Here is a 26,560-nt window from a genome sequence, read left to right on the forward strand (position 1 = left end):
GTAATTTACTTTTTAGCAAACTTTTAATGACTGGGACAAAATCGTACATATCAGGTACGGTAAACCCTCGTTTATCGTGGGGTTACGTTCCAAAATGAACCCATGATTGGCGGAATCAGTTTAGTCGAAACATTGTTTATTTTATGATTGTGGTAGACCCTTTGTACCCCAGAAAAAAACATTAAAGTGGCAAAATAGTATATAGTGGGTACTACTTTTGGGTAATATATATGCATACGATTATATAAAATCATAAACAAAAACACATTTAAACAATTTTTTTTTCGCCAAACTGATGCCTAACGTGCATGACTCCCCATTTCCCGTAAAATAAAAGGCTTGTGTGAGAACGTCACGCGTTTGGGTCCAGATCCTCTTCTGGTTCATGACATCAACATGTATTAAAGGTTTCGAAAGTCTTAAAAAAAACACATTAATAAAATGTATATATTTTTGACTAAAATGATTCAGTAAAAAAAAAGTCATTTTTCATGCATCGTGACAAAAATGCTTCTAAGAAATTAGTTGTTATCTACCAGTTTTGACTGAGAATCCACAAAGAACCGTTAACGTCTATTTTTAAAAATTGTTTTCCTCGTGTAAATCGTTGAAAAGTGCTATGTTTTTCAGATGGAACCTTTTCAACTGGAGTAAAAAGTGATTCAAAAAGAATTGAAATAAGCATTTGCTTAAAATTGCTTCTTATTCATGTGGTGTTATGTTTTATTCATTTTTATTTTTTCAATTATGGGCTCCAGCACCCCCTCCGGCCCTAGTGAGCGTAAGCGGGGCTGAAAATAGATCGATGGAATGCTATTTCAATTGTGTTTTTTTCTGGACTTTGTCTTAATTTAGATTTTTTTTTAAATTGAGTATTCCAGGTGCGCCTTCTAGTCTGGGAAAAACTGTAAATTTTGGAAGTTTTGTTTATGGCCCACTTTTAGGAGGCGTCACATTACACAAACGCATAGAAAACAGCCTCCCCCCGGTGATGAGACAGATCGATGCCTTTCGGACTGGCCCCCGTTCCCCGACTCCAGTGTTTGTTTACCGGGGTCTGGCTCCTTCTGTCCTTCCGTAATTGATCGTGGTGTCTGCATTCCCCCGAGGCTCCGCACGCATGGCAACTTCGTCTCCATCTCATCTTCTTTTTTTAAGCCCCTCCCACTTTCTCCCCTCGCCTTGTTTGCCGGACAACTCAATGTGCCTGTTCAAATACCACCCTGAAACCTTCCGTCAGGGCCGTGTGGTACCCGTCCTGTCGAGGCTACCGTCGCCATGGATACCGGCACGCAACATCATATATTCTCTAGTATTTTTTCGTATCCTCACTCAAACTTAAAACATGATTATAAGATCTGTACGACTGCGGGATATGACCTGAATCCGTTGTGTAGTGCGGATCGCAAAATGAGCCTATGAGTCAGCAACCTGCGAGCCAAGAGCCACATGTGGCTCTTTAGCGCTGTCCTTGTGACTCCTAGGACCTTTTCTTTGAAAAAGGGAAAAGAAGGGGAGGCAAACTGATTTTTATTTTTACATTTTTGACAGTTTATGTAGGAAGAAACACACGACAAAAACATCCTTAACGTTTCTTGTTGCTTTAACAATATTTCCAACAAATATAAAATATGTAATCGCTATATTTTATATGTTAATCACCTTTTTTAAAATTTTTAAATGTCTTTTTAATTTTGTTTTCTTCCATGGCTCCAGAAATATTTGTGTTTGGTCCATTCGGGCTCTTTGGTAATTCAAGGTTGCAGACCCCTGACACATGGGAATTAGTTAATGCACTCTAGATCCCCCGTACCACAGATCAAAACATTACATACAATCTAAAATAGTATATAGTTCATACTACATATGTGTAATATACCTACATTCGATTGAATAACAGTATAAATTAATATACATGTAAAGGAAAGAAACAACATTTTATTCCCCCTTTAGTGTGATGTGACCTGAGATGGTCGAGCGGAGTAGCGGGTGGATGCAAGGGGCTTGGAAGGATGGTAGGAGGGTATGTCTGTGGGGGGCATCTTTTTCTTATACTCACCCATTCTTATATTCCCATTTTTTTTCCTGCCATTGTGCGATTTTAAGAAAAAATAAATAATCAAATGTAGTAATAATAATAATAATAATAAAATAATTATTGAAGAAGAAGAATACATTTACTCTATTCAGTGTTCTTTTATAATTACACATATATGTATCAATTTTTTCGACTGTATAGCGGGGGATAGGAACTTTGGAAATTTGCTAATGTGTTCCTAACCCCCAGTACCCCAGATAAAAGCAATAAAATAAGAAAAAGTAGCAAAAAAAATAGTACACGGTAAGTCCTACTTATGTGTAGCATGTATTCTTATTATTCAATAACATTAAAATATTCATTTAACGGAAAATTGACATTTTATTTACCTTTGGTGTGATGTGACTTGAGCTGGTTGAGTGGAGTAGCGGGTGAATAAAAGGGGAAAGGGTTTGGAACGTTTATTTTGTTACCCACCCATTCAGTAGATAGCTTACCAAATAGCTAGCTACAAAGCTAGACAATTAGCCAGATAGCTAGCTAAAAAAAACTGTACATTATTTTGCTCATTCGCTTTATGAAACCCATTAATTTGAACTTAGTTGGTCGATACTTCCAACCAATCAAAATGTTCCGTAAAAAATACATTGACATCCATTACCACCAAGGGCAACTTACGACTCAGCCGCTTCGACATGCTTTACCGTCAACGGCACCGATCATTTTCATCGAGATCAGGCTGAAAAATTCCGCTCAGTCGGTTTCGAAAGCAACCTGATGTTGATTTTTTTGTCAACTTTAATTATCACACCACTTCACGCGGCGCCCGCTCCACTTCCGTCTTATGAATATGCAAATGAGAGACAAGTGGGCATTTCAGTTGAGCACACACTAGACAGGTCAATTCTATTGATGCTTTCTTGTTTTTTTAAACCCCATACACATTCCCCCTCCTTTCACACGCCTCCATCTTCTTTTACTGATGTGCTTATTAAATGGGGTCATTATTTTGAGGAAACAGATGTACAGTGCATGAAATGAATGTCATATTCAGATGGCTGCTTTTATTTTTATATGATGTACTGTAGACCCCGGGATACGACATTCATCTAATCTTAGGTGCGGGTCGCCAAGTGTAATTGCTGTACAGCATTGGAACATGTAATGGAAAAAATAAACTGTAAGAGATGTTGTGAATTGTGCTGGTCAAGTGGAGTAGCAGGTGGATGCTGAATGGAATAGGAGAGAAAAATAGTATAGTGTGCAAAACATTTTAATGAGGGGTTCAAAAATGATAACATTCCATACCATAACCTAAAAACATCATAAGGCGGGGATCTGTATCCTGAGCATCCACTGTATTAGTATAATACTCATTTAATGTGTGTATTTACAATGTACTGTAGAACCCAGGATACAAAATTCATATACATATTGTGAGGTGGGGATTGCAAAGTGCAATCTAATTCAATTAAAACTAATCATCTAATTGGCTCTGAACTTCTGGTACTGTATATACAAAATATTAAGATAACAAAATAGTACATACTAAGCACTACTTGAGTGTAATATACGTGAATTATTACACAAATTCATATACATGTAAGGGAAAGATGAATCTGTATTTACTTTTGGTGAAACGTGACTTGAACTGGTGGAATACAGTCGCGGGTGGATGCAAATATGGAGGGGACAAAAATAAAGTTGTTGATGGGTTATAGAAGGTAAAGATCCTTAAGAGGGTTCTAATCAACATCATATTCCATACCATAATTTTAAAACATCATAAGGTGGAGAAGATGTATCCTGAGGTCCACTGTATTTGAAAAATACTACATTGGGTTATTTATTATTGTGTACTGTAGAACCTGGTACCTATTCTAAGGTGGGGTTCGCAATTGTCGTAAAGCGGGGGTTAAAAACATATGCTAATTAGATAAGAGCCCCTGGAACCTCAGATAAAAATGTTAACATAGCAAAATAGTACATAATAAGCACTATTGGAGTGTAATATATGTACATGTGATGATAAATACATGTAAGGCCCGTGATACAACGCTGAGAGAAGCACAAGAGAAAAAAGAGATGCAGTTTTAAATATGTCGACTTGATGTCGCCAAAGCCAGACACCAAACCTAAAGCAACTGTAGCTCTATTTATTTCTCTATCCCTCTCTTTTTCCCTTTGTTTCTTTCTTGTTCTTTCTCACTTGCTTTATCTTTCTCTCCTTTTTCACAGTCTCACATCTTCTTTCTATTTACATCTCTCTTGTTACTCTCTTTATCACATCTCCCTTCTATTTACATCTCTCTTTTACTCTCTTTCTCACTCTCTTTCCTTTTTGTTCTTTCTTTCTTTCTTTCTTTCTTCATTTTTCTGTTTTCCTTCTTCCTTCATTTTATATTTCTTTCTTTCTTTCCTCTCATTTGTTCTCCCTCTCTCTTAATTTTCTCTTTATCTCTCTGTCACTTTCTCCCTCTTTTATTCTCTCTTTCATATGATAGTTATTTTTCGCTTCTCTTTGTTTCTCTTAGTCTATCTTTCATTCTCTTTATTTCTGTCTCTTTATCTCTCTTTTTATATCATTTTTGTCTCCCTTTCTCTCTCTCGCTCTCTCTCTCTCTCTCTCTCTCTTTTCTCTCTCCCGCCCTCACTGTCTTTCTCTCTCTTTCTCGTTCTTTCTCTTTCTCCTCCTCTCCCTCTTTCTATTTAATCTAGTTCGACCCGTGTAAGAATGTTTTTTCCACCATGTGGCCCCCGAGCTAAAATGAGTTTAACATCTCTGTTCTACATCAGGTTTTTTTTCCTATATTTTCTTTAATTTTTGTGTGTGTAGTGGAGGGATTTGTTACTGGTGTCTGTATCCAGCTTCAGTATCACTAACTACTCAAAAGTGTTGTGATTAGAAAAAAAGAACATACATTTAAGGTGTAATTTCACAATTCTCCACTAGACTTTACAGGTTTATCATTTTAGCAACAGGTCCTTTTTTTTCTTTATAAGTAAGACTTATCATTTGTGTCAGTCTCGGATTGACATGACGACAAAAACAATTCGTCACTTTTTCTTTCTTTGCGGTTCAAGTGTTTTTGTGTCATCTTTGAATGCTTGACATGTTTATACACAGGAGAATAAATATCACCGTTTGTGCTTCTTTTTGTTGTGTGCTTCAAAGACTGGAGTCACTGCTCTTTACAAACGTTATTTATCTTTTTTTATTGTGCTTCTTGGCAGGCCCTCCAAGCAGCCAGGCAATTACTCCTGCAGCAGCCGGGCTGTGGACTCAAATCCCCGAAAAGCCACGACAAGCAGCGCCCCCTACAGGTAAGGAGTCTCGGATGTATATTTTCAAAATATATGATCCGTCCTCCAAAATGTTATCCTCGTTCCACGAGACTTTAAAATACAGTAGCAACATGAACTTGTTCTGAGGTGAGGATCGCAAAGTGAAATTGATGTATAGCGGGTGATAAAAATCAATGGTAATTAGCTAAAGTGTTCAAATCCCCAGCCGGTATCCCTGGTAAAAACGTGAAAATAACGAAATTGTATATGGTCAGTTCTAATTGTGTGTAATATAACTGCATATGATTAAATAACATAAATCAATGTATAAAATGACATTACATTTATTTTTGGTACCTAACTTGAGCTGGTTGACTGTAGAAGCAGGTGGATGCAAAGGAGGAAGGTGAATTCAAATTAAAACTGATTATAAAACTTTACCTATTCAATAGCCCTAGTTTTCCTTGATTTAACTGCCTTTTTAATTTTAGTTATAGTCGCAATCATTGATTGGTCACGGCTATGCTTTCTGCAGAGAGTAACCTAGCCTTGCTTCCATTGTTATCATGTTTTGGCTTCTCCAATTAGCATTACTGCAAGCCTTGGGACCCCCAAAAATAGAGTATTGTTTCACCAATGTCTTTCCAAAGAATACGAGTCTGAACTGAATAGAAAGAAAGGCATTGAGGGAGGTAGTTTAGCCAATAGCAGACCAGCATTTTGTGTGATGCCGACCAATAGAAGATAGGCATCTTAGAAACATAACTACAAAACTCAATTCCAATGAAGTTGGGAAAGTGTGTTAATTGCAAATAAAAATGGATCCAAGTAAATTGCAAATTCTTTTCAACCCATATTTAAATGAATGCACAGCAAAGACAACATATTTATTGTCTTCACTCATAAACTTTATTGTTTTGGGAGAAAATCATCAACTCTGTAATTTGATGACAGCAACACGTGCCAAAATAGTTGGGACAGGTGTCAATAACTACTCAGAAAGTGGATGAATGGAAATCAACCAACTATTTGCAGGTGAACAGATGAATTAGCAACAGGTGAGAGTTGTTACTGGGTATAAAAAAGGGAGACCCGAACAAGCTAAGTCATTCACATGCAAGGATGGGGCGAGGTTCACCTCTTTGTGAACAACTGCGTGAGCAAATTGTTGAACAGTTTAAAAACAACATTCCTCAAAGTACAATTGCAAGGAATTTAGGGATATCATCATCTACAGTCCATAATATTGTGAAAAGGTTCAGGGAATCTGGAGAAATCACTGTGCGTAAACGGCATGGCCGTAAACCATTATTGAATGCCCGTGACCTCCGAGCCCTCAAGCGGTACTGCATTAAGAACCGACATCAATGTGTGAAGGACATCACCACATGGGCTCAGGAACACTTTGGAAAACCACTGTCAGTCAATACAGTTCGACGCTATATCCGTAAGTGTGGGTTAAAACTTTATGTTGCAAAGCGTAAGCCATTCATCAACAACATCCAGAAACGCCGCAGGGTTCTCTGGGCCCGAGCCCATCTAAAATGGACTGATACAAAGTGGAAAAGTGTTCTGTGGTCTGATGAGTCAGTTTTCCAAATTGTGTTTGGAAATTGTGGACGTCGTGTCCTCCGGTCCAAAGAAGAACAGAACCACCCAGACTGTTATGCACGCAAAGTGCAAAAGCCAGCATCTGTGATGGTATGGGGGTGCATGAGTGGCCAAGGAATGGGTAACCTGCACATCTGTGAAGGCACCATTAATGCAGAAAAGTACATTCAGGTTTTGGAACAAAGTATGTTGCCATCCAAACAGAATCTTTACCATGGGCGCCCTTGCTTCTTCCAGCAGGATAATGCCAAGCCACACACTGCACGTCTCACGACAGCGTGGCTTCGTAGTAAGAGGGTGCGGGTGCTTGACTGGCCTGCCTGCAGTCCTGACCTGTCTCCCATTGAAAATGTGTGGCGCATTATAAAGCGCAGAATAAGACAAAGGAGACCCCGGACTGTTGAACAGCTGAAGCTGTACATAAAGCAAGAATGGGAAAGGATTCCACTATCAACGATTCAACAACTAGTCTCCTCACTTCCTAAACGTTTATTGAGTGTTATTAAAAGGAAAGGTGATGTAACACAATGGTGAAGAAGCCCCTTTCCCAACTACTTTGGCACTTGTTGCAATTATAAAATTCTAAGTTTATCATTATTTGCTTATGGAAATAAAGTTTATGAGTTTGAACATGGATAATCTTGTCTTTGTGGTGTATTCATTTAAATATGGGTTAGAAAAGGTTTGCAAGTCATTCTATTCTAATTTTACTGACATTTTAAACTTTTTCCCAACTTCAATGGAATTGACTTTTGTATATTTGCACCAACACCGGAAAGTTAGAGGTTTTTGGGCATGTGAAATCATTTGAAGTGGATTTCAGACAGCAGGGAAAAAGGCTGTAAAGAAGGGCTATAGAAAACATCTTATTCCACACTTTAAAGTGGAATGTCGTAAGGTGAGAACACTGAATCCCGGGGGTTCATCCATCACTATCATGCTGCTATAGAGTAATCGTGAAGGCTGGCGATTTTAATCACCGATACACAATGAAAGTCCATGCTCAAGGATTTTTACCATTTAGAACCCTAAAATGTTGCTTTCTTTAAAAGGACACTGTTTAATATTTGACCACTAGATGTCGCTGTATTGTGTAGTGCAACCAAAAACGAGTACTAACAAGCACAAGGAAGAATACCAATGAATGAATACATGAACTGGCTTTATTGTCATGATACAAGTATTACAGAGCTTCACATTTTACAACAAATTTAAAAGGTGAAATAATGCAAAATAATTAAGAAAAAAACAAACTTAAAACTAAAATATTAATGATATATGATAAATATGTGCATATAGACAGTTGCAGTTGTACAATCCATTGTGCTCATGGACACTGTACATACGAGATCAGGGTGGTAGTAGTTCTTGGAAATAATAATTCTCTATGGAGGTATTTCTCATTATTTTGTCGCCTAACCTTTCACAAGACTTTTGTTTTTGGGGGGTACCGTAGCATAACGATGTTGAACAATTATGTCAGCTCCCTCTAGATTGAAGCTCAAACTAATCCATCCATCTAAATCTAAATCTGTTCTACTCTATAAATCCTCTTTTGTATGTGACTTATAGGCTACAAAACGGCTGAACAAATCTTCATAAAAACGTATACAGTTGTACTTTAGGCTTCTGCGAGTGTCTTTAGCAAGTTTTCGTGTCAAGGTATCCCCAGTAAATACCAACAAAATTGGCGGCTACAATAGACACTGCAACTCCTGACCACTCCAAGCAGCTGAATGCAATCTTCTTTCGGCCAAGCAATGCCTGGCCATTTTGCTTGTGTAATATATGTATACATTGCACGTTTAATTATAAGTTTATGTATGTTTATTATTCACATCATTTTTAAGCAAGATTAGGCATTTTGTATAGGTGTTTGCTATCCCACATGAAAACAGATAGTACTGGTTTCCATAATTACTAGTTGCAGGAGAAACCTCCTGATCTGACTCAGATACCTTAAATGAAGTGCAAAAATTAAAGACATTTGCTTACAAAACGCAAAGGCCCTTACCGAACAAAAAATCTTTAATACGCCTCAAAAGCAAAGGACTTAATGTCATAGTCACAATTTTTTTTTTCTTTTTTTGGGATAAAAATAGGGATGCGATGTGAATACGCACAAAACCAGTCAAGTCAACATTTCGGAAACTGGATGTTCTTTTTTTCACTTTGAGACACATGCCAGAAGTAGGCGCTAAATAATAAACAAGGTCCCTTCATGTTTTGGAATAGGAATAATTCAAGAAAATTCTCGCACCAACAAAAGTGTTGTCAATGGGGAGTGCCAAATGTCCTTTCAACGAAAGATTGATCGTTGACGTTGTCCTCAAAGCTCTTCGTCTGCTAATTTTAGCTTTGCTCAAGCTAATTGACCTTATTGACAGCGCGTTGTCTATTCCCGACGTCTGAGATTGAGAAAAAAGGTCACATTTACACGCTCGCACCTCGCTCGCGCCTCCGCAAACATTAACGCGCGATGCCGACACCCGCCGTTAGCTCGGCTCGTTGTTAACACAACTCCCTGTTGTGGCGTCCCCGGCCCAGCATGATTTCTGGGATTTTGGGCGCGGCCCTCAACTCATTAAGTCTTAGCAGAGTCTTCTGATGGTGACACCTCTGATTGGTGTCATCAGGGTGTTGATATTATCGTTTCGTTAATTGAAAACAAATGTTGCAGTTGAAGCTATTGTCAGGTTTTCTTGAACATGTTAGCAACGATGCTAATTCCTGATGATTTCAGAGACTACCAAATGGCAACAGAAACCCCTTGTGGTGGTCGGAGAAAGTGCAGGCGTCAAGTCCACAAAGTGGTTAAAAGGACGTCTAAAGAATAATAATAATAATAATAATAATAATAATAATGATAATAATAATAATACATTGTATTTCGAAGTGCCTTTTCGGACAACCAAGGTTGCTGTACATATGAGTGGGCCACAACAATAAACGAAGAGTAAAAAAAGCAAGTCATAAATAGCCGATTAAACACGTTATAGTTAAAAGGGGAGGTGTGTGAGGCTTATGGTCAAGAATAGGCAAGTCTGAAAAAGTGAGCTTTGAGTCCGGATTTGAAGGTATACAGGGTCGCAGAATTTTGGAGTTCAGTCGGCAATGAGTTCCAGAGCTGGGGGGCAGAGCGGGTGAAAGCTCTGTTCTCCATAGAGTTATGGCGGGCAGGGGGTATAGTGAGATGAAGGGAGGAAGATGATCTGAGGGTGCAGGTTGGCGTGGCAATGTGAACGAGGTCGGGGAGGCAGGGAGGGGCAAGGTTATGAATGGCCACGTTGGTGTAGAGCAGGATTTTGTAGCTGATTCTATGGTTGAGCCAGTGGAGTTGCTGAAGGACATGGGTGATGTGATGGCGAGAGGGGTTTTTGTTGATGATTCATGCTGCAGAGTTATGGACCAGCTGAAGTTTATGGAGGGACTTTTGAGGTAAGTGGTAGAGGAGGGAATTGCAGGCTATGGACGAGGATGGCTGTTGTGTGTGGGGTGAGGGAGAGGCGGAGACGGTTGATGGAGCACAGGTGGAAGTAGGCTGACCTGGTGATGTTATTTATATGAAAGTTGAAGGAGAGTGGGCTATTCAAGGATGGTGTGTAATATATTTTAAAAAGAGGTTTATAAGACAACAGGGTTTCTGTTTTTAAGATTTTTGGATGAAAAGTAAAATATGAAAAGATCTGCTTGAAGGCATGAAAAAGATATGTGATGATATGGAATATGTCAGCCAATTGAAAATGCCCCAGCCAGCAAAAAATGGGTAAAAAGACAGGTAAAAAAGATTTACTAATTTGCCATGTTTCAGTCCAAAAGTCGTATTTGTTTGAAAAATCAAAATTTATTTTTCAGGACGTTGAAAATAGATTAAAATTATGTGAAAAAGATGCTATGGTTCCCTCCTCGGGACGTTTTTGTTTGATTGGAAAGTGAAAGAGGTGGTACGGCGGCTGGGTGCTTAGCGCTCAGCCCCACGGTGCCGAGGTTCAGGGTTCAAGTCCAGCTTCTGCAGCCTCCCCCGTGTGGTGTTTGCATGTCATCCCTGTGCCCACGTGGACACTCCGGTTTCCTCCCACATTCCTAAAAATATGCATGTCAAGGGTTTCCTACCACATTCCTAAAAACATGCATATTAGGTGGATTGGCCAGTCCAAGTTGTCCCTAGGTGTGAATGAGCGAGTGAGTTGTCTGTCTCTGTGTGCCCTGCGAGTGGCTGGCAACCGGTTCAGGGTGTCCCCTGCCCACTGCCCAAAGATAACAACAGCAAGCGACTCTTTAGTCGATATTCCCGATAGAATAGCCGTATCATTTCTTTCAGAGTATGCGAATTAACCTCAAAAGCCAGTGGAAAAGGGTATCAATGGTTACTGTATATGCAGAGTTATATTTATGGCATCAAGGTACCTAAAGACGCTAACCTTGTAAGGGTGGATGCAAAATGTTGGCAATCTATGAGGAAGTCAACAGCGTCCGTACCAACCACACATAGAAATAGATTCAGATTTGCCAGAGATAATGGTTTATAAAGGATACACAATGAGTGATCCAGTATGTCAAATTTATGAAACTCGTGAGATAATTTCCATATGTTCCTCGCCAGAAACTCAAATTAAAAGTGGTGTAGTTTCCATTTGTTCTGAGTCTCTGGTGGCGGGAGTAGCTCAGGAGGTAGAACGCTCGTCTTGGGATCCCAGATCGAATCCCGGCTTGTCCGTGTTACATGTCGAAGTGTCCTTGGGTAAGACACTGAACCCCTAATACCCCCAATAACCAGGTTAGCGTCTTACATGGCTGCAATACAAGGCCGCTATTGGGAAATGTGGAGCACATTGTAAAGCGCTTTGGGAAGTCATTGACTTGAAAAGCGCTATATAAATGCAAATTATTTCATTTCATCTCTGGTGAGAACATTATGGAAATTACATCACGAGTTTTATAAATTTGATATACTGGATTACGAATCACACATCCTATCCGTCCCATCATTTTCAAGTTTTACTTTAATAATGAAATGCCACCTGTGCTCGTATTTGTTTTTGTATGCTAACGAGGGTTGATTAAAATACTCAAGTAAAGCGGCCCTGGTAATTTACAAACTTACAAACTCCGGTAAATGTAGACCGCATTGCTTACTGTGGATATTTATCTAATTACTACAAAGTGCACACAATAAAGTTATCTGTTATTTCAAGCAAATTAGACATTATCATTTATACACATTAAATACTGAGATCCACTGCGTTAGCCAATCTCCAACTATGAAGTGACCAACAACACATCAGACAAAGTCGATGGCCAGAACCTCACAGTACCATATTGTGTTACTGACAACTAACCGACAGCAGCGTAATAAAAATGTAACATTTACTGTAGAACAAATAACTTTGTTTCAATTCCCATTGATCCTCTGCATGTTAAATTAATAGTGAAGTTGCCCGCATGCATTTATCCATCTGAAACATTTCTCCAAATTTGTTTTTGGCTGAGGAAAAGGGATGATTCTCTCCCTCACCATTTGTTCTGAATACTTCTAGTCTACATTACAAGTACATTGTCCTACAAGTTTGGGACAAAACCCTGAATGAGCATGTGGATCACATGTGCATTGTCTGTGATACAAAGATGGCCGACCTAAATCGGCAGCTACGGGCTGTCGTCTGCCTCGCGTTCTGATTAGCTGAAAGCAAGCGCTGTCTGATGAATAGGACAGACTAAACATAACCTAATTTTAGGCATTCATTTTCCGTCTAAATCCTTTCTTAAATGCACTAGATTTAGCTTTAAGTCTAATGTCCAAAGGACATCTGGTATTCTTTTGCTTATTTACTAATTATTGGACTCAATATAATTTCCAATGACTATTTGGATTCAATTCAGACCCAATTGGAAAGATTGAAGTATACCCAATTAAACACATGTATATTAAGTTTAGGTCACGTCTAAAACGACCCAGATTTAGCCCAAAGTCCAACGTGCAAAGACGTACGGTATCATTGAAGCATATTTTTCCATGATTGGACTAAATTGAAATTTTAACAACACTGGACTGTATTCAGACCCATTTGGATGGAGAAAAACTAATAATCGAGTATTTTGTACTACATTTGAACCACAATGAATGATTTAAAACAAGAGAGACTATACTTCGATAAACTCAAGTCAAGATTGGACACACTCAACACGAAAACATCAATTTCTAACCTAAGTTTAGAACTGACCAAAAGTCCAAAAGCTGTCCGATGTATTGGGGCAGGGGCCTCTAATAACACCCCGGTAAGGTCAATATTGAATATTTACATTTGCTTATTCTGTAAGAATCGATGGAAAGCGCCAGCTTGTCCTCAGCCGTCACTGATCCAGCCATTGAGCCAGATATTATTAACACGGTTTTAGTGAAGGAAATTGTGGCGGTGGCCATTCCGGTGGGACTTGTTCCACGTGACATTTTGCAGAGATTCCGTAGTGGGAAATGTCAATTTTGAAAAGCGCTCGTTTCAAAAAATACTTTTCTTACGGTACGTTGATACCTCGGTACTCCACAGTAATCTGTTCCGGATCAGTGTTCGAACAACTAATAATTTAAGTACGAAAATAGTTTTTCCCATACAAAGTAGTGGGATGTATTTCTATATGTTCCTACGCTTTCCAAAATACACAAAATGTTGATAAAACCCTTACTTAAACAACACTAGTCATTTGAACTTGCAGACAAAGATAAATACTTAAGTTTTCCTGTGCGTATGTACTACGTGGAATAATCGATGAAATCCAAATTGATACCGGAACTTAACGTGAATGGATTCATCAACAAATCAGCTATCGGATTTCTTTCCAATTGATTAATCCAATGTCTTTTGAATTTTCAAAAGTTAATTATTACCAATTAAAACTTTTTATAATAAAACACATTTTTGGAGTTAAGATTTTTCCAATGATAATGACGATAAATTTCAACGATAATTTGGGGTGTTTATTTTCTAATAAAACGGAACGAAAAAAAAACGTTTGATATTTCGAAATGAGATGAAGCAACTCTTAATGATAATTGGTTATAGTTTAAAAACGGAGGCCTGATTTTTTTGTGAAATATTCAGATTTCTTTTATGCAAAGACTCATACTTTTACGGATGTTCTGCCAATCAATGTTTCTGTTGGTTCCTATTCAAAAAATCCAGCTAATCGATAAATTGATTGTTTTCCTATTGGACTGACATATGAATCACAATAATCAACATAATTCATCATAATAATTTGTTAAGGCTTGAAACTTCTAAGAAATATTCGTATATAATTTATACAGAGACGCTAAACGATGAGTCGGTTGTTTTCCATTTGAATAATCGACAAATCACTTACTCTCGTTTAATCCCCGTCCCGCTCTACCCAAACAAATCGACACGATCGAATTCTCGCTTCAATTAGACGATTATTTTTCGGAATCCTTCCCTGTTTGTGGCAGACGAAACGGGGATTACGAAACTCTGGCACGATATTTTATTAGCGTCTTGTCCTCCCCAACCCACCGCCCTGTCCCCCCAGCCCCATCGGCAACATGTTTTCCGGCACGGGCATTGATCCCCGTGTATGATTAACGCGACAGAAAGTGGAAAAAGGGATTAATACGAGCGTGACATCCCGCTTTACTGATAAATCCTCCGGCATCTTCCTTTGACGTTTAAGAAAGCCAAAGCATCCATAGAACAGCGCATGTAAATTATTTACTACAGCTTGCAGCTTTAATTAGCCGCATTAGTGGCTAAACTCACTCCAGCCCGACTAATTCTTTTCGGTTACTCGCGTTCAGTGTAACGAAGTCGCAAACACGCCACGCTCGTGTGATGGGTCTATTATTACACGCTAAGCCCACGGGAGTGCTCAATAAACACCTATTTCCCCTCGTAAATCCTCCTCCGGAGCTTGTCTTTTTCCTCGGTTTTAGGCCGTGCGAGCCGATTGCACGCTGACATTTCAAACTCAAATAAAGAAACGGCGACAACAAGAGGCAGGCGGGATTACGGGATGAATGAACGAATGAAAAAGAAGAAAAAAGAGAAAAAACAAAAAACAAAAAAAACAAAAAAACGATGTTGATTTGAATTATAGTTAGGCTAAAATGTCATGCAAAAAACATTTTTTTCAAATAAAAACCTGAAAAATACAGCATTTATTTTAGTCCTTTAAAAAAAAAAAAAAAAAGTTTTTTTTTTCTAAGAAGCTAAACAAAAAAAATCAACATTTATTTGACATCTGTTTTAAATAATTAACTATCTAATCTATCTATCTATCTATCTATCTACCCTGGTCATATCCCTCAAGAGGGTGACCGACAGCAAGACAAACACATACAAAAACAGAGAAAATAAAAAAGGGAAAAAGTAGCAAAAAACACACATGACAATTTTTAGACCAATTTTTATTTGAAATAAAATACAATGAAGATTTCACTATATATATATATATATATATATATATATATATATATATATATATATATATATATATATATATATATATATATATATATTTTTTTTTTTTTTTTTAAGAACCAAATAACTAAAAAACATTTTTCGTATTCTATTTAAAATAAAAATGCATATGAAAACATGTATAAAAAAACACCAAAAAATAATTTGTATCCTTAATTATTATTTTCTGCAAAATAGTGACGGATGAAAAGTAACTCTTCCCCCCAAAAAATCTAAAAAAAAAAAAAAAAAAAAAAAAATTAATTGTAATCTGTTTAAACCAAAAATACTAGAATGACATTCCCCAAATTAATTTTAAAACACCCTTAACAAGACATGTTGAATAATAAATTATAACCTTATGACCTACTTAGGATGATTTAGCATCCATCCATCCATCCATCCATACATTATCTGCAACGCTTATCCTCAGTAGGTTCGCAGGTGTGCTGAAGCCCATCCCAGCTATCTTCGGGCAGTGGGCAGGGGACACCCTGAAATGGTTGCCAGCAGGGCACACATGTTTCCTCCATTTTAGGAAGTCGAATCCTCTCCGTTTTTATCACAGCAGCTTTCAGGTCCTCCTCCTTGACTTTCAGACGTGATTACAAAAAATTGTCGATGAGAGCAAGTTAGCTTACATCGGGAAAAAAGATACATTAAAAAAGCAGTTAACTCCCATTTCCATGTATGAATAGCCCGTGGTTGCATCTGAATATAGTCATCGGCGCTGAGGGCCATGCACAAAAGTTGTGTTGACTCTAAGCAAGGACGGGGGAGGCGGCGGTTGTTGAGTGTCAGCATATTTGAAATCAAACACAACTGATTTTATAACTAGAAAACAAGATTCCACACACGCACTTCTTTTCCCTTTTTGCACCTACGGGACAAGTTTGTAAATTGCAAGCAGGTTCATCATTGTGATGCAAAAGGAGTTGAAATGCAACCCCGAGGAGGTTTTGGAGGAGGGAGGGACTGCAAGGGGAGTACTGCGAAGAAGTATCTCAGACCTTTGATGTCGCGGCAACAAATTTACCTCGCATCAGAAGATACATGGCCGCAATAAAGAACTGGGAGCTTCCACTTCCACATGCAATCAGATGATTCTGGCCGGGGTGTTAATTGGATCCTAACTGCCGGATCTGATACGCTCGGGCCCTGCTGGTGACAGGGGGGCTGCTACAAGAGAGGCGGGAGGGGTGCCTTTTTCCCGGCGTTGAACTGTAATTCCGAAACCCGCTCCGAGCAATTGTAATTTCCCGAGTGTCACTGATGAAGAAGCTGATCCGGCGAGGTCTGACTTACCTGGCACATCAGAGGGAAGTGCAGACTGAAAAGACACCGCACTGAAAATACACATCAAAAATGGGGTTTAAAGACGTTGAAAAAAGCAGGGACGCAACTAACGATTTTTAAAAAATTTGTTTTCGTTTAATCGATGAATCGATTAATTTAAAAAAACATTATTATTTTGCTCGCCTATTCAAATATTGAAGTTTTTTCCAGATAGAACATCAATGCACCAAACAAACAAATATTCTATAATATAAAATGATAAAAATCCACGTGTTTGTCAAATAGCTTATTTCATCTCATCTCATCTCATCTCATTAGCTGCACCGCTTATCCTCAGTAGGGTCGCGGGGGTGCTGGAGCCCATCCCGGCAATCATCGGGCAGTGGGCAGGGGACACCCTGAACTGGTTGCCAGCCAATCGCAGGGCACACAGGGACAGACAACTCGCTCGCTCATTCACACCTAGGGCCAAACCAAAGTGCTATGACAAATTTGCCAAATCAAGAGCAATGTCAATGCACTCTCTTATTAGCATTAAATTAACGTACTGAGTGTTACACTTTTAGACATTTTTAATCGATTCATTGTTTCAGCCTTAAGACATTAAAACATTTGGACAACCTAATGTGAGTTTATATGCCAAATACAGTCCTTTTCTGGTCTAAATCACGTCTAAAATGGACCAGCTTTAGCCCCAAGCCTAACGTCCGAAACACGTCGGAATCCTTAAAGCCATTTTTTCAGACTAAATTGACTTTTCTAAGTATAATAAATCTCTATTGGATATTATAATATAAAAATGATAATAATTTTCAATAACTCCATCTGGACAAAAGACGGGCTTAATATAACCTAATTCAAAACGTCAATTTTAGGTCTAATCATTTCCAAAATGACCCAGACTTTGCCCAAAGTCTTGCGTTCAAAAGACATCCGGTATCCTAATGCTCATTTTCTATTTATTGGATTAAATTGAATTTTTAACAACTTAGTTTGGACTTACTCAGACCCAATTCGAAGGGCTGAATTTAACTCAATTATAGACGTCGATTTTAGTTCTTAATCACGTATAAACATCATCAGATTTTGTCCAATGTCCAATGTTCAATAGACGTCGAGTATCTTAAAAGCTTATTTTGTAATTTGGGATAAAATTGAATATCAACAACTTAAATGGCATAACTTCAGGCCCAAATACACGGGCTCAACATAACCTATATTTAGAGGTCTTTTTTTCGGTCTAAATCATGTCTGAAATGAACCAGATTCAGCCTCAAGTCCAATGTCCAAAAGACATCCTGTATCTTATTTTTTTTTTCTAAATTATTGGACTGAATTTAAATTGCACTAATTCTGTTTGGAGTAAGTTCGGACCCAATTAGATAGAGCTGAAGATAACCCAATTCTAAAAATCTATTTTTGGTCCAATTTAAATCCAAACAGACAAGATTTTGCCCAAAGTCTAATGTCCAAAAGACATCAGAGATCTTAGTTCCCATTTTCTAATTATTGGACTAAATTAAATTTCCACCAATTCTGTTTAGACTCAATTGAGGCCCAATTGAACAGGCTGAATGTAACTCTAGACGTCAATGCTAGGTCTATAGCCCGACTCAAATGACCCAGATTTATCCCAAAGTCTAATGTCCAAGAGACGTACAGTATCTTAATGCTTATTTTCTATTTATTGGACTAAATTGAATTTTCACCAACTCCGTGTGGACTAAACTCAGACCCAAATGGACAGGCTGTACATAACTCAATTTTAGACATCTATTTTATGTCTTAATGACATCTGAAAACGACACTGATTTAGTCCAAAGTCTAACATCCAAAAGACGGCCGATATCGTATGAGCTTATATTGTCATTATTCGACTAAATTGAACCCACCTCCCCCATTCCTTTCCATTATAGTGTCTTGCTTACTTCAGCGTGTTTGTAAAAAACCTTCGGGGTTTATTCGTCGGCTTAAACGACAGGGAGCGATAGCGGCACAAACAAGCGCTTCAAAAGAGCTTAATCAATGCCGAGATAAATCAATCTGCCCCCCTCCCTCCTTGATCGCCCCCTCCACATCTTTTCTTGAGAAGCTTTTACACTTTACGTTGTGATAAATGAAGCGCTCCCCCGCTTATGGAAATTGATTTGGGAAAACATTGCGTAATCTACTTAGCCCGAGTCCCGACAGTCTTGGCTATTGATCGCCGTCCCACCTGGGAGGGGCACGCCCACCACGGAAGGTGCACCCCACCCCTGGGTTGAACACCCGCCCTCACGCCCAAAGTGGCGGCCATCAATAAACGCTCGACAGTAATTGGATAGTAAATGAGAGGCTGCAGCCCGAGAGGTCGCCGGTCCACCAGCGAAAATGGTCGTTTTATGTTTTGACCGCCCCTGAGGGAATGGTGACAGCTGATTGGACTAAACCCCCTTTTTGTACAATCTTTCAACTTAATTAGCAGTAGCTCTCTCGCCAAGGATCTGTAGTAATTGCCAGCCCGACTCAGAATTCTCAGCGTGGACGCCATGACTGGAACGAGCTCACGCCCTTGACGAACACCCCCCGCCAAACCCCTCACGGGCGTTTATGCCTGAATGTCAAATCGCCCTCCCCCACTAATTGTTTCAATCAGGCGATCAAAATTAAACCGAATGGAGTGACTTTCTGCGAGGAGCCGCTTCTCTTTACTGGGAGTCGGCTGCATTTATTTCCCACGCTCTTATAGACCCCTTTCCAAACTAGGTAGTCACCGGATCAGCATAAGATGCGTGCGCATTATTGAACCAAAACAGCAGGAGTAACAATACGAGTTTGAATGGAAAATGGGAAGATTTGTTTATTGGGTTGCGTATTTACAGTTGCAATTAAAAACATGCCGAGCTGTTTTTTGTACAGGTGCACAAATCCTGATTTTAAGAAACTATTCCAAGACATAACGCGCTGTGAGCAGGTGTCTGCAAGCTAATAAAAGAACTGACATTAGGCATATTTGCGTTTGCGGTGTCCATTTCTTATCGTGGCGATCTGGTTTGGATTTACCATAAAATTTGGACTGTAGAGCGCAACTGATTATAAGCCACACCCAGTACATTTTTGGTACACAGAAATTGTTTTTATACTTTATAAAATATAATATCTTTAACTTTTGACAAACAAATACACATCCGTACGATGTCATCACTAACGGTGTAAAGTATTTACTCCAAAACGCAGATAAGTAGGAATCCGCTTTAAACATTTCTGCTTTGATGGACGTTACTCCTTGTAATCCGCTACTTTCACCACATGATTTATGTCACAAATAAACAGACCCGTAAAATTATTCCCAAAATGGTAGTCAGCCCACCCCTTTTGATTGAGTCCCTTTCCATTAATCAGGGTTGATTCAAGCTAGTTTACATTAAACTTGAGCCTTCCTCGACACATATATTCCACGTGTCTTACTCTTACTGGTACTGCTCGGGTGTCCCTGGCATGAATTAGCCACAATTTTGCATAAGCCGCAGGGTTGAAAGCTAGGGAAAAAAGTCGCAAAGTTTACGGTACTTGAATGAAAAATGCCTTACTAAGTGTAAATAGGTTTACTACCAATGCCTACTAGAGCCTGTAAGGTTGCTTCTACTGGTGCTGGTATGTAGATCTTCAATAATAATAATTACAACAATTATAATATATTGAACATTATTTTTCATGTACATTGTATATTAAACATACATGCTAACAATAAATAATAGAATAACTGTATGCGGCACGATGGATAAGTGGGCTTCAGCTCCCCCCAACCCTACTAAGGATAATCATTATCATTATTATTAATGACCCCCCAACACTAACACAGTATTTAAGGTGGGTGCAAGCCATTGAGGGTTAATTCTTCTTAAGTTCAAGTTATGTCTGAACTAAGCTACTGGCATATGGACTGCTCATCAAGCACTATTTTCGTCTATTTAGATTGGTGGCATAAAAAGGTATTTCACTCCTTACTCAGCCAATTTAAACTAGCGTTGTGTACGAGGCGAAAAGTCACACTCAAAATCTCCACAAAGTGCCCCACACAATCTTATCTATAGCGCCGACCCAAAAATTGTTTTTTATTTTTACTTTGATCACTAAAATAAAGTTGCTATCCTGCTGCTTGCATATACTTTTTGTTTATTTGAGATGTTACTATCTACGTTCCACTATTTTTTTCTGTCAATCGGCTGGTATAAACTGGCATAATTTTCTGCCTTGACGATGTGAATGCAGCTAGGTTACGTCACACTTGTTTACAAACATGGAAAGGGGGCTCTAATTCTAGTTTGAACTTTGTGTGTTTGTATGGCAATCAAAATGGCAATCAAATGCGTTACATGGGATTCAATTTTTAAACATAGTTGTTTCATTTCTGTTTTTATCAAGCACTACTGGAACACCAATAAACGTGTTAAGTGTCTATATATATTTTTTAAAAATAACTTCTTTTTACTGCCTTTAATGGCTTTTTTTGGCTTTTAGCCCGGAGGTATTAAAGCCCAACCAATTGCCTTGATTTGAGAGACCGTGCCCAAAACAAACCCGAACTCTCATATTTTATTTGTGAAGACTCGGGAGGAGGAGGGATGATTTTGGCTGATTCTGCCCTCCCGCTACATAACCTGTTCTTCAGGTCTGACGGTGCTGCCGCCGATGCACAAGCGTGCTGATGCGAGACGGTGGTATAATCCTCCACAGAGAAAACGAAAACAAAGAGTAATGACGGGTGGATATTAATAATAAGAATTTAAAAAACAACAACGAGGGGCAAGTCAAGCCCTGCCAAAACCTGACCACAATGATTGACATATTAGGCCCGGACCAGACCCGAATTTTGAGTCGAAAACATTGGATCAGTCTCCAGGATTGGCCCCTTTCCCAAATGTTTTAACACAATGCAGCCCTTGACTCCAAATAGTTGGCCACTCCTGCTCTAATGGCTATTTAAATTGATCTTTACTAGCGCTACACCGAATCATCAGCAAATGAATGCCTTTTTTCTCCCAGAATATATCATTAAAGGTCTTTTAATCATATATTTTTGCATTTTCTGCAAGCAAGAACACTTTTTTTGTTTTGTTTTCTTCTTTTATAAACGTAATATATTAGCAGGTATATTAGCATCCAAAGCACTCAGCTTGTACCGTCTTGTATTGTAGCGTGTTTGCGTCATCACGTAGTAAATGCTCATTAATTTCCCCCCCGCCAGGCCAAATCATTTCTCGCCAAAGCAATTCCTTTCAATTGGCCGCTCACGTCAATCAAGCGGCGGCGGCATCTCGCCGAATGGAGGTGTTATATTCCCGCAATTATCATGTCATATACTCCAAAATGTAAATGAACGTGCGTGTAAGATTAAATTTATGGGTTGTCAGGGAAAAATGCCGAGCAGGAGAGCAATTACTTATAGGCTTTCATCGGGTAGCCTCGGATACGTTGGGTAGAAAAGCGCTGGATTAGCTGGACGCCACGTTCTGACGTTTTTAAAAGTGGTTTTGTTCTGTCTTAATTTTATTTCGGGAAGTGTTTCATTTTATTTTATATTTCTTTTTCCTTATTTCATGGTATTTCTTTCTTAGTTTACAATATGTTTTCTCTTCTGAATTTATGATATTTATTTCATCATTTATATTATTTTTACTTATTCAATTATATTTCTTCTTATTTTACAATATACTATTTTCTTATTATGTCATTTTTTTTAAATTTTGCAATACTGTTTTTCTTATCTTACAATATTTTTTCTTATTTTACGTTTTTTTTTTCAAATTTCATTATATTTCTTTCTATTTACAATCCAGTTTTTTACCTGATTTTTTGATATTACTTATTTTACAGTATACATTGTTTATTTTAGAATAACTTTTTCACTTTTTTTACGATATTTTTCTTATTTTACGATACTCATTTTCCTATTTTCTATTTTTTCTTATGTCATGACATTTCTTTATATTCATAAAATACCATTTTCTTATTTCATGATATATTTTCATAATTTATGAAATTGCTTTTTTTTCATTATTTCTTTGTTAATTCTGTATGTATATAAATGTATATATCTCATCTCATCTCATTAGCCGCACCGCTTATCCTCAGTAGGGTCGCGGGGGTGCTGGAGCTCATTCCAGCAATCATCGGGCAGTGGGCAGGGGAAACCCTGAACTGGTTGCCAGCCAATCGCAGGGCACAAAGGGACAGACAACTCGCTCGCTCATTCACACCTAGGGACAATTTGGACCGGCCGAACCACCTGAAATGCATGTCTTTGGAATGTGGGAGGAAACCGGAGTGCCCGGAGTGCCCGGAGGAAACCCACGCAAGCACGGGGAGAACATACAAACTCCGCACAGTAAGTCCGGTAGCTGGATTTGAACCCACACAGGAGGTTCCCAAGACCTTAGAACTGTGCCGCACACGTGCTAACCACTGCACCGCCTGCCTATATATATATATATATATATATATATATATATATATATATATATATATATATATATATATATATATATATATATATATATACAATATATCTTTTTTTTCTTAATTTTGTTTTATTTATTATTCATATTTACTATTATACAGTATTGTCTACAATTCTCTTTCTGATGTTTTTTTCTCATTTTAATATAGCATTATCTTGTTTTGATACCTTTTCTCATTTTACAATCCTCCATTTTATATTGTGCAATATATATATATATATATATATATATATATATATATATATATATATATATATATATATATATATATATATATTAATTTTATGATACTACTTTTATGATACTACTTTATTACTATGTTACTGTGTTTTTTTTCTCATTTTAAGATAAATATGTCTTAAATTTTATGACATATCACATTTTATTTTTATATTTAGTTTTTTATTTTATTTTCTTATTTTATCATATGCCTTTTTTTAAACACATTTTGAATAGTTTTTGGATTGTATGATGCTTCATTCTTGTTTTACAATCTTTTTACTCATTTAATTATTTTTCTTTTTGCATTATTATTTTACAATATATATTATATTATTATTTCACCATGTCTTTTTTTGCTATTTTACAATATATTTTCTTATATTACTATTTATTTTTTCTAATAATATTTCTACAATGTTTTTCCTAATTTTACCATATTTATTCCCTCAATTAGATTGAATAAAGTGTAGAATATGATTTATGCTAAAACTTGTACAGATAATACAAAATAAATACAAAAAAAATAATCAAAAAATAAAACATGGGGGATACTTTTACTTGGATTTTATTTTATTATTATTTTTTGTAGAAATGTTATTATATTACTTAATATGAGCCAAATGACTAGACCAAGAAACCTTGACGAATGCATTTCATTCTTTACCTTATTGTGTCCTCAGTTTCCTAACTGGACATTTTGCAAGCACATTCAACGACTTTTTCATTTATATTGTCCTTCGACTTCACTTGTTAAAATGCAACCCCCCCCCTCCCCTTGCCCCCTTTACATAAATCGACTGCATTATTCATCTTATAGATATTTGGCCATGAATGCCTTTATTTCCCCACTTAGACAACACAGAAGCACTTTGAAGTACAATGCGGAATTTAAAAAGCAGGTTGCCTTGATATATGCATGCGCATACATTTTGGGTTCAATTCCGAACCTCAAAACATTTGCGAATCGCCGTCCAATTAAGAGTCTTAAGGAGTGCATGTTTAATGTTGTCACGGAGGACGAGGGGGCTGCAGGAGGGGGAGGTGGGTTGGGTTTCTTGCACGTGGTTTCTGCGGTTCCAGTTTCGACTTTTACGTTCCCTCCCCTTGCACCTCGGGCACCGTCGCTAAGACCCTAATGAACAATGGAGGCAGGATTTGTTTGAATATGAATATGAATGTGCAGGGAGGGGGGAGCTGGGGGAGGGCGGCTGCCGGTTGACCTTCAGCCGTGATTTTCAGTTCATCAGGATTAGTCAAGGCGGGCGATCAGGAGCCACTAATGCATAATGACTTTGAAAATGAAAAATGTGTAGTGACCATGCAAATGTCTCGGCTAATCAAAGGGCTGGGGGTTGGGGTGGGCGGTTGATAGTTGGGAGGAGGTAGGCACCCAGTCCGGAAAAGGGGAGAGGAGCTAAACAAGGATGTGTCGAGGCCTGACAGCCGGCACTGGAGTTGGGGGGTAGGCGATCAACAAAAGGGCGCAGTGCATAAACTAATCGAGGTGTCTCCTTTAGCTTGTGATGGGCATCAAAGTGTTGTTTCAGCCCCTTGCTTTTTTTTTTACTTTATTCTACTCGATAAGATCCGGCCCGTTGGATGATTTAATCCGGCTCACCTTAACTTTCTGAATGAATCAAAAAATGCGAGTCTCTAAGTCCTTTCTGTTATAAGGTGATTTTTTTTTAAATAAATGCAAACCTAATGCTCTCTCTGGTCACTAGAGGGCAGATTATAAGGTGGTAAGTTCGTCTAGGTGTAAAACTGTATTCACTCACTCACTTTTTTCCCCATTGTGAATAAGTGGGTTACCATTATTTATTCCCCTGGATGGGCAACATGTTTTAATTTTTTACTATACAAACACAATGGCCCAGGGGTTCTAATTGGGCACTCGCTCCCCAAAAATATATAGATTGATTTTGATATTTATTTTGGTGAATTGACACCAAACCGAGCTGAAGACACTCGCAGAGGCCGAAAGTACAACTGGGTAAATTTTCATGAAAACCAGTTCAGCCGTTTTAGAGCTTATAAGTCACGTAAAAACACACACGCAAATCAGGATATATAGAGTAGTTTGGATAGATTTTGAATAAAAAAAAAGTCGAATTTTCTGTATTATTTTGGTATATATTTAATGTGTTTATTTTTCATTATAATTGTTATTGTATCTTATTATAATTTTCTTTATATATTAAGTTGTTTATCCATCCACACATCCATAATCTGCACCGCTTATCTTTGAGCAGTGGGCATGGGACACCCTGAACTGGTTCCTATCCAGTTGCAGGGCAAAAAGTTGTTTATCTATATGTAAATATGTATTGTTTCTCATTATTTTATCTAAGCTTTTCTAAATCCAACTTTTCTCTGGAAACAAACTGGAAGGACTTGTTTTTTCACTTCTCAAGAAAGTCAAAAAGCAACTAAATAAACACTGAGTAAGTGCACCTTTAATCCACAAGCTAGCTTTTTACCAATTAACTTCACTGATAGGAAAACCTCAAGTTGGGACTTGCTAATTAAGGTCTGTGTCCACGGAAATGGTTTACTTTTCCCACTGGGAATGACGAGGCACATTAAGTCCTTCACTGTGTTCTATAGCTTAAAAAAAATCCATAAATAGCCAACCTGACCTCTTACTGGAGCCCCTTTGCCGTTTTTTCCCAGGTTCCAGTCTCAGTGGCCATGATGAGTCCCCAGGTGATCACGCCGCAACAAATGCAGCAAATCCTCCAGCAGCAAGTGCTTTCTCCCCAGCAGCTGCAAGCCCTTCTACAGCAGCAGCAGGCCGTCATGCTACAGCAGGTACAAAAATCAATATTGTTGCTTTGATTTACCAAAATACAGCGATAGCGAGCTCAGTACTCGACCGTAATCGGTACAATATCTGTGTTTAAAAACCAAATGGTCTTCTTTTTTTTCATGCAAAGTAATGGGATTTATTTCTATACATTCTTACGCATGACTATATACTCGGAATTTTTTAGGCATGAGCTTACCTCTACTGTGGAGTAACATTGCAGTACATATTAGGCGGGGCCACAAAACCGAGAACAAAAATAAAAGCACTCTGCATGACCCTTTTTCTCAGCAGTAATCAACTAGGATAATTAATCGCAGAAAAAACAATGCAT

The 26,560-nt window shown here is 38.1% G+C and overlaps 1 protein-coding gene across 9 annotated transcripts in view; it reads left to right on the forward strand.

Moving 5' to 3' along the window:
* The window catches only part of foxp2 (forkhead box P2), a 191,744-nt gene that overhangs the window by 114,631 nt on the left and 50,553 nt on the right, over positions 1 to 26,560 (forward strand). For all 9 annotated transcript variants that reach the window (XM_088348554.1, XM_088348549.1, XM_088348552.1 and 6 more), the window contains 2 exons: positions 5,273 to 5,362; positions 26,094 to 26,231. In XM_088348554.1, the coding sequence (XP_088204680.1) occupies positions 5,273 to 5,362; positions 26,094 to 26,231 (228 nt within the window). The remainder of the gene's footprint in view (positions 1 to 5,272; positions 5,363 to 26,093; positions 26,232 to 26,560) is intronic.

The sequence above is a fragment of the Urocampus carinirostris genome, chromosome 11, assembly GCF_059441175.1.
Source record: "Urocampus carinirostris isolate Australia breed hairy pipefish chromosome 11, RoL_Ucar_1.0, whole genome shotgun sequence".
NCBI classification, from domain to species: domain Eukaryota; kingdom Metazoa; phylum Chordata; class Actinopteri; order Syngnathiformes; family Syngnathidae; genus Urocampus; species Urocampus carinirostris.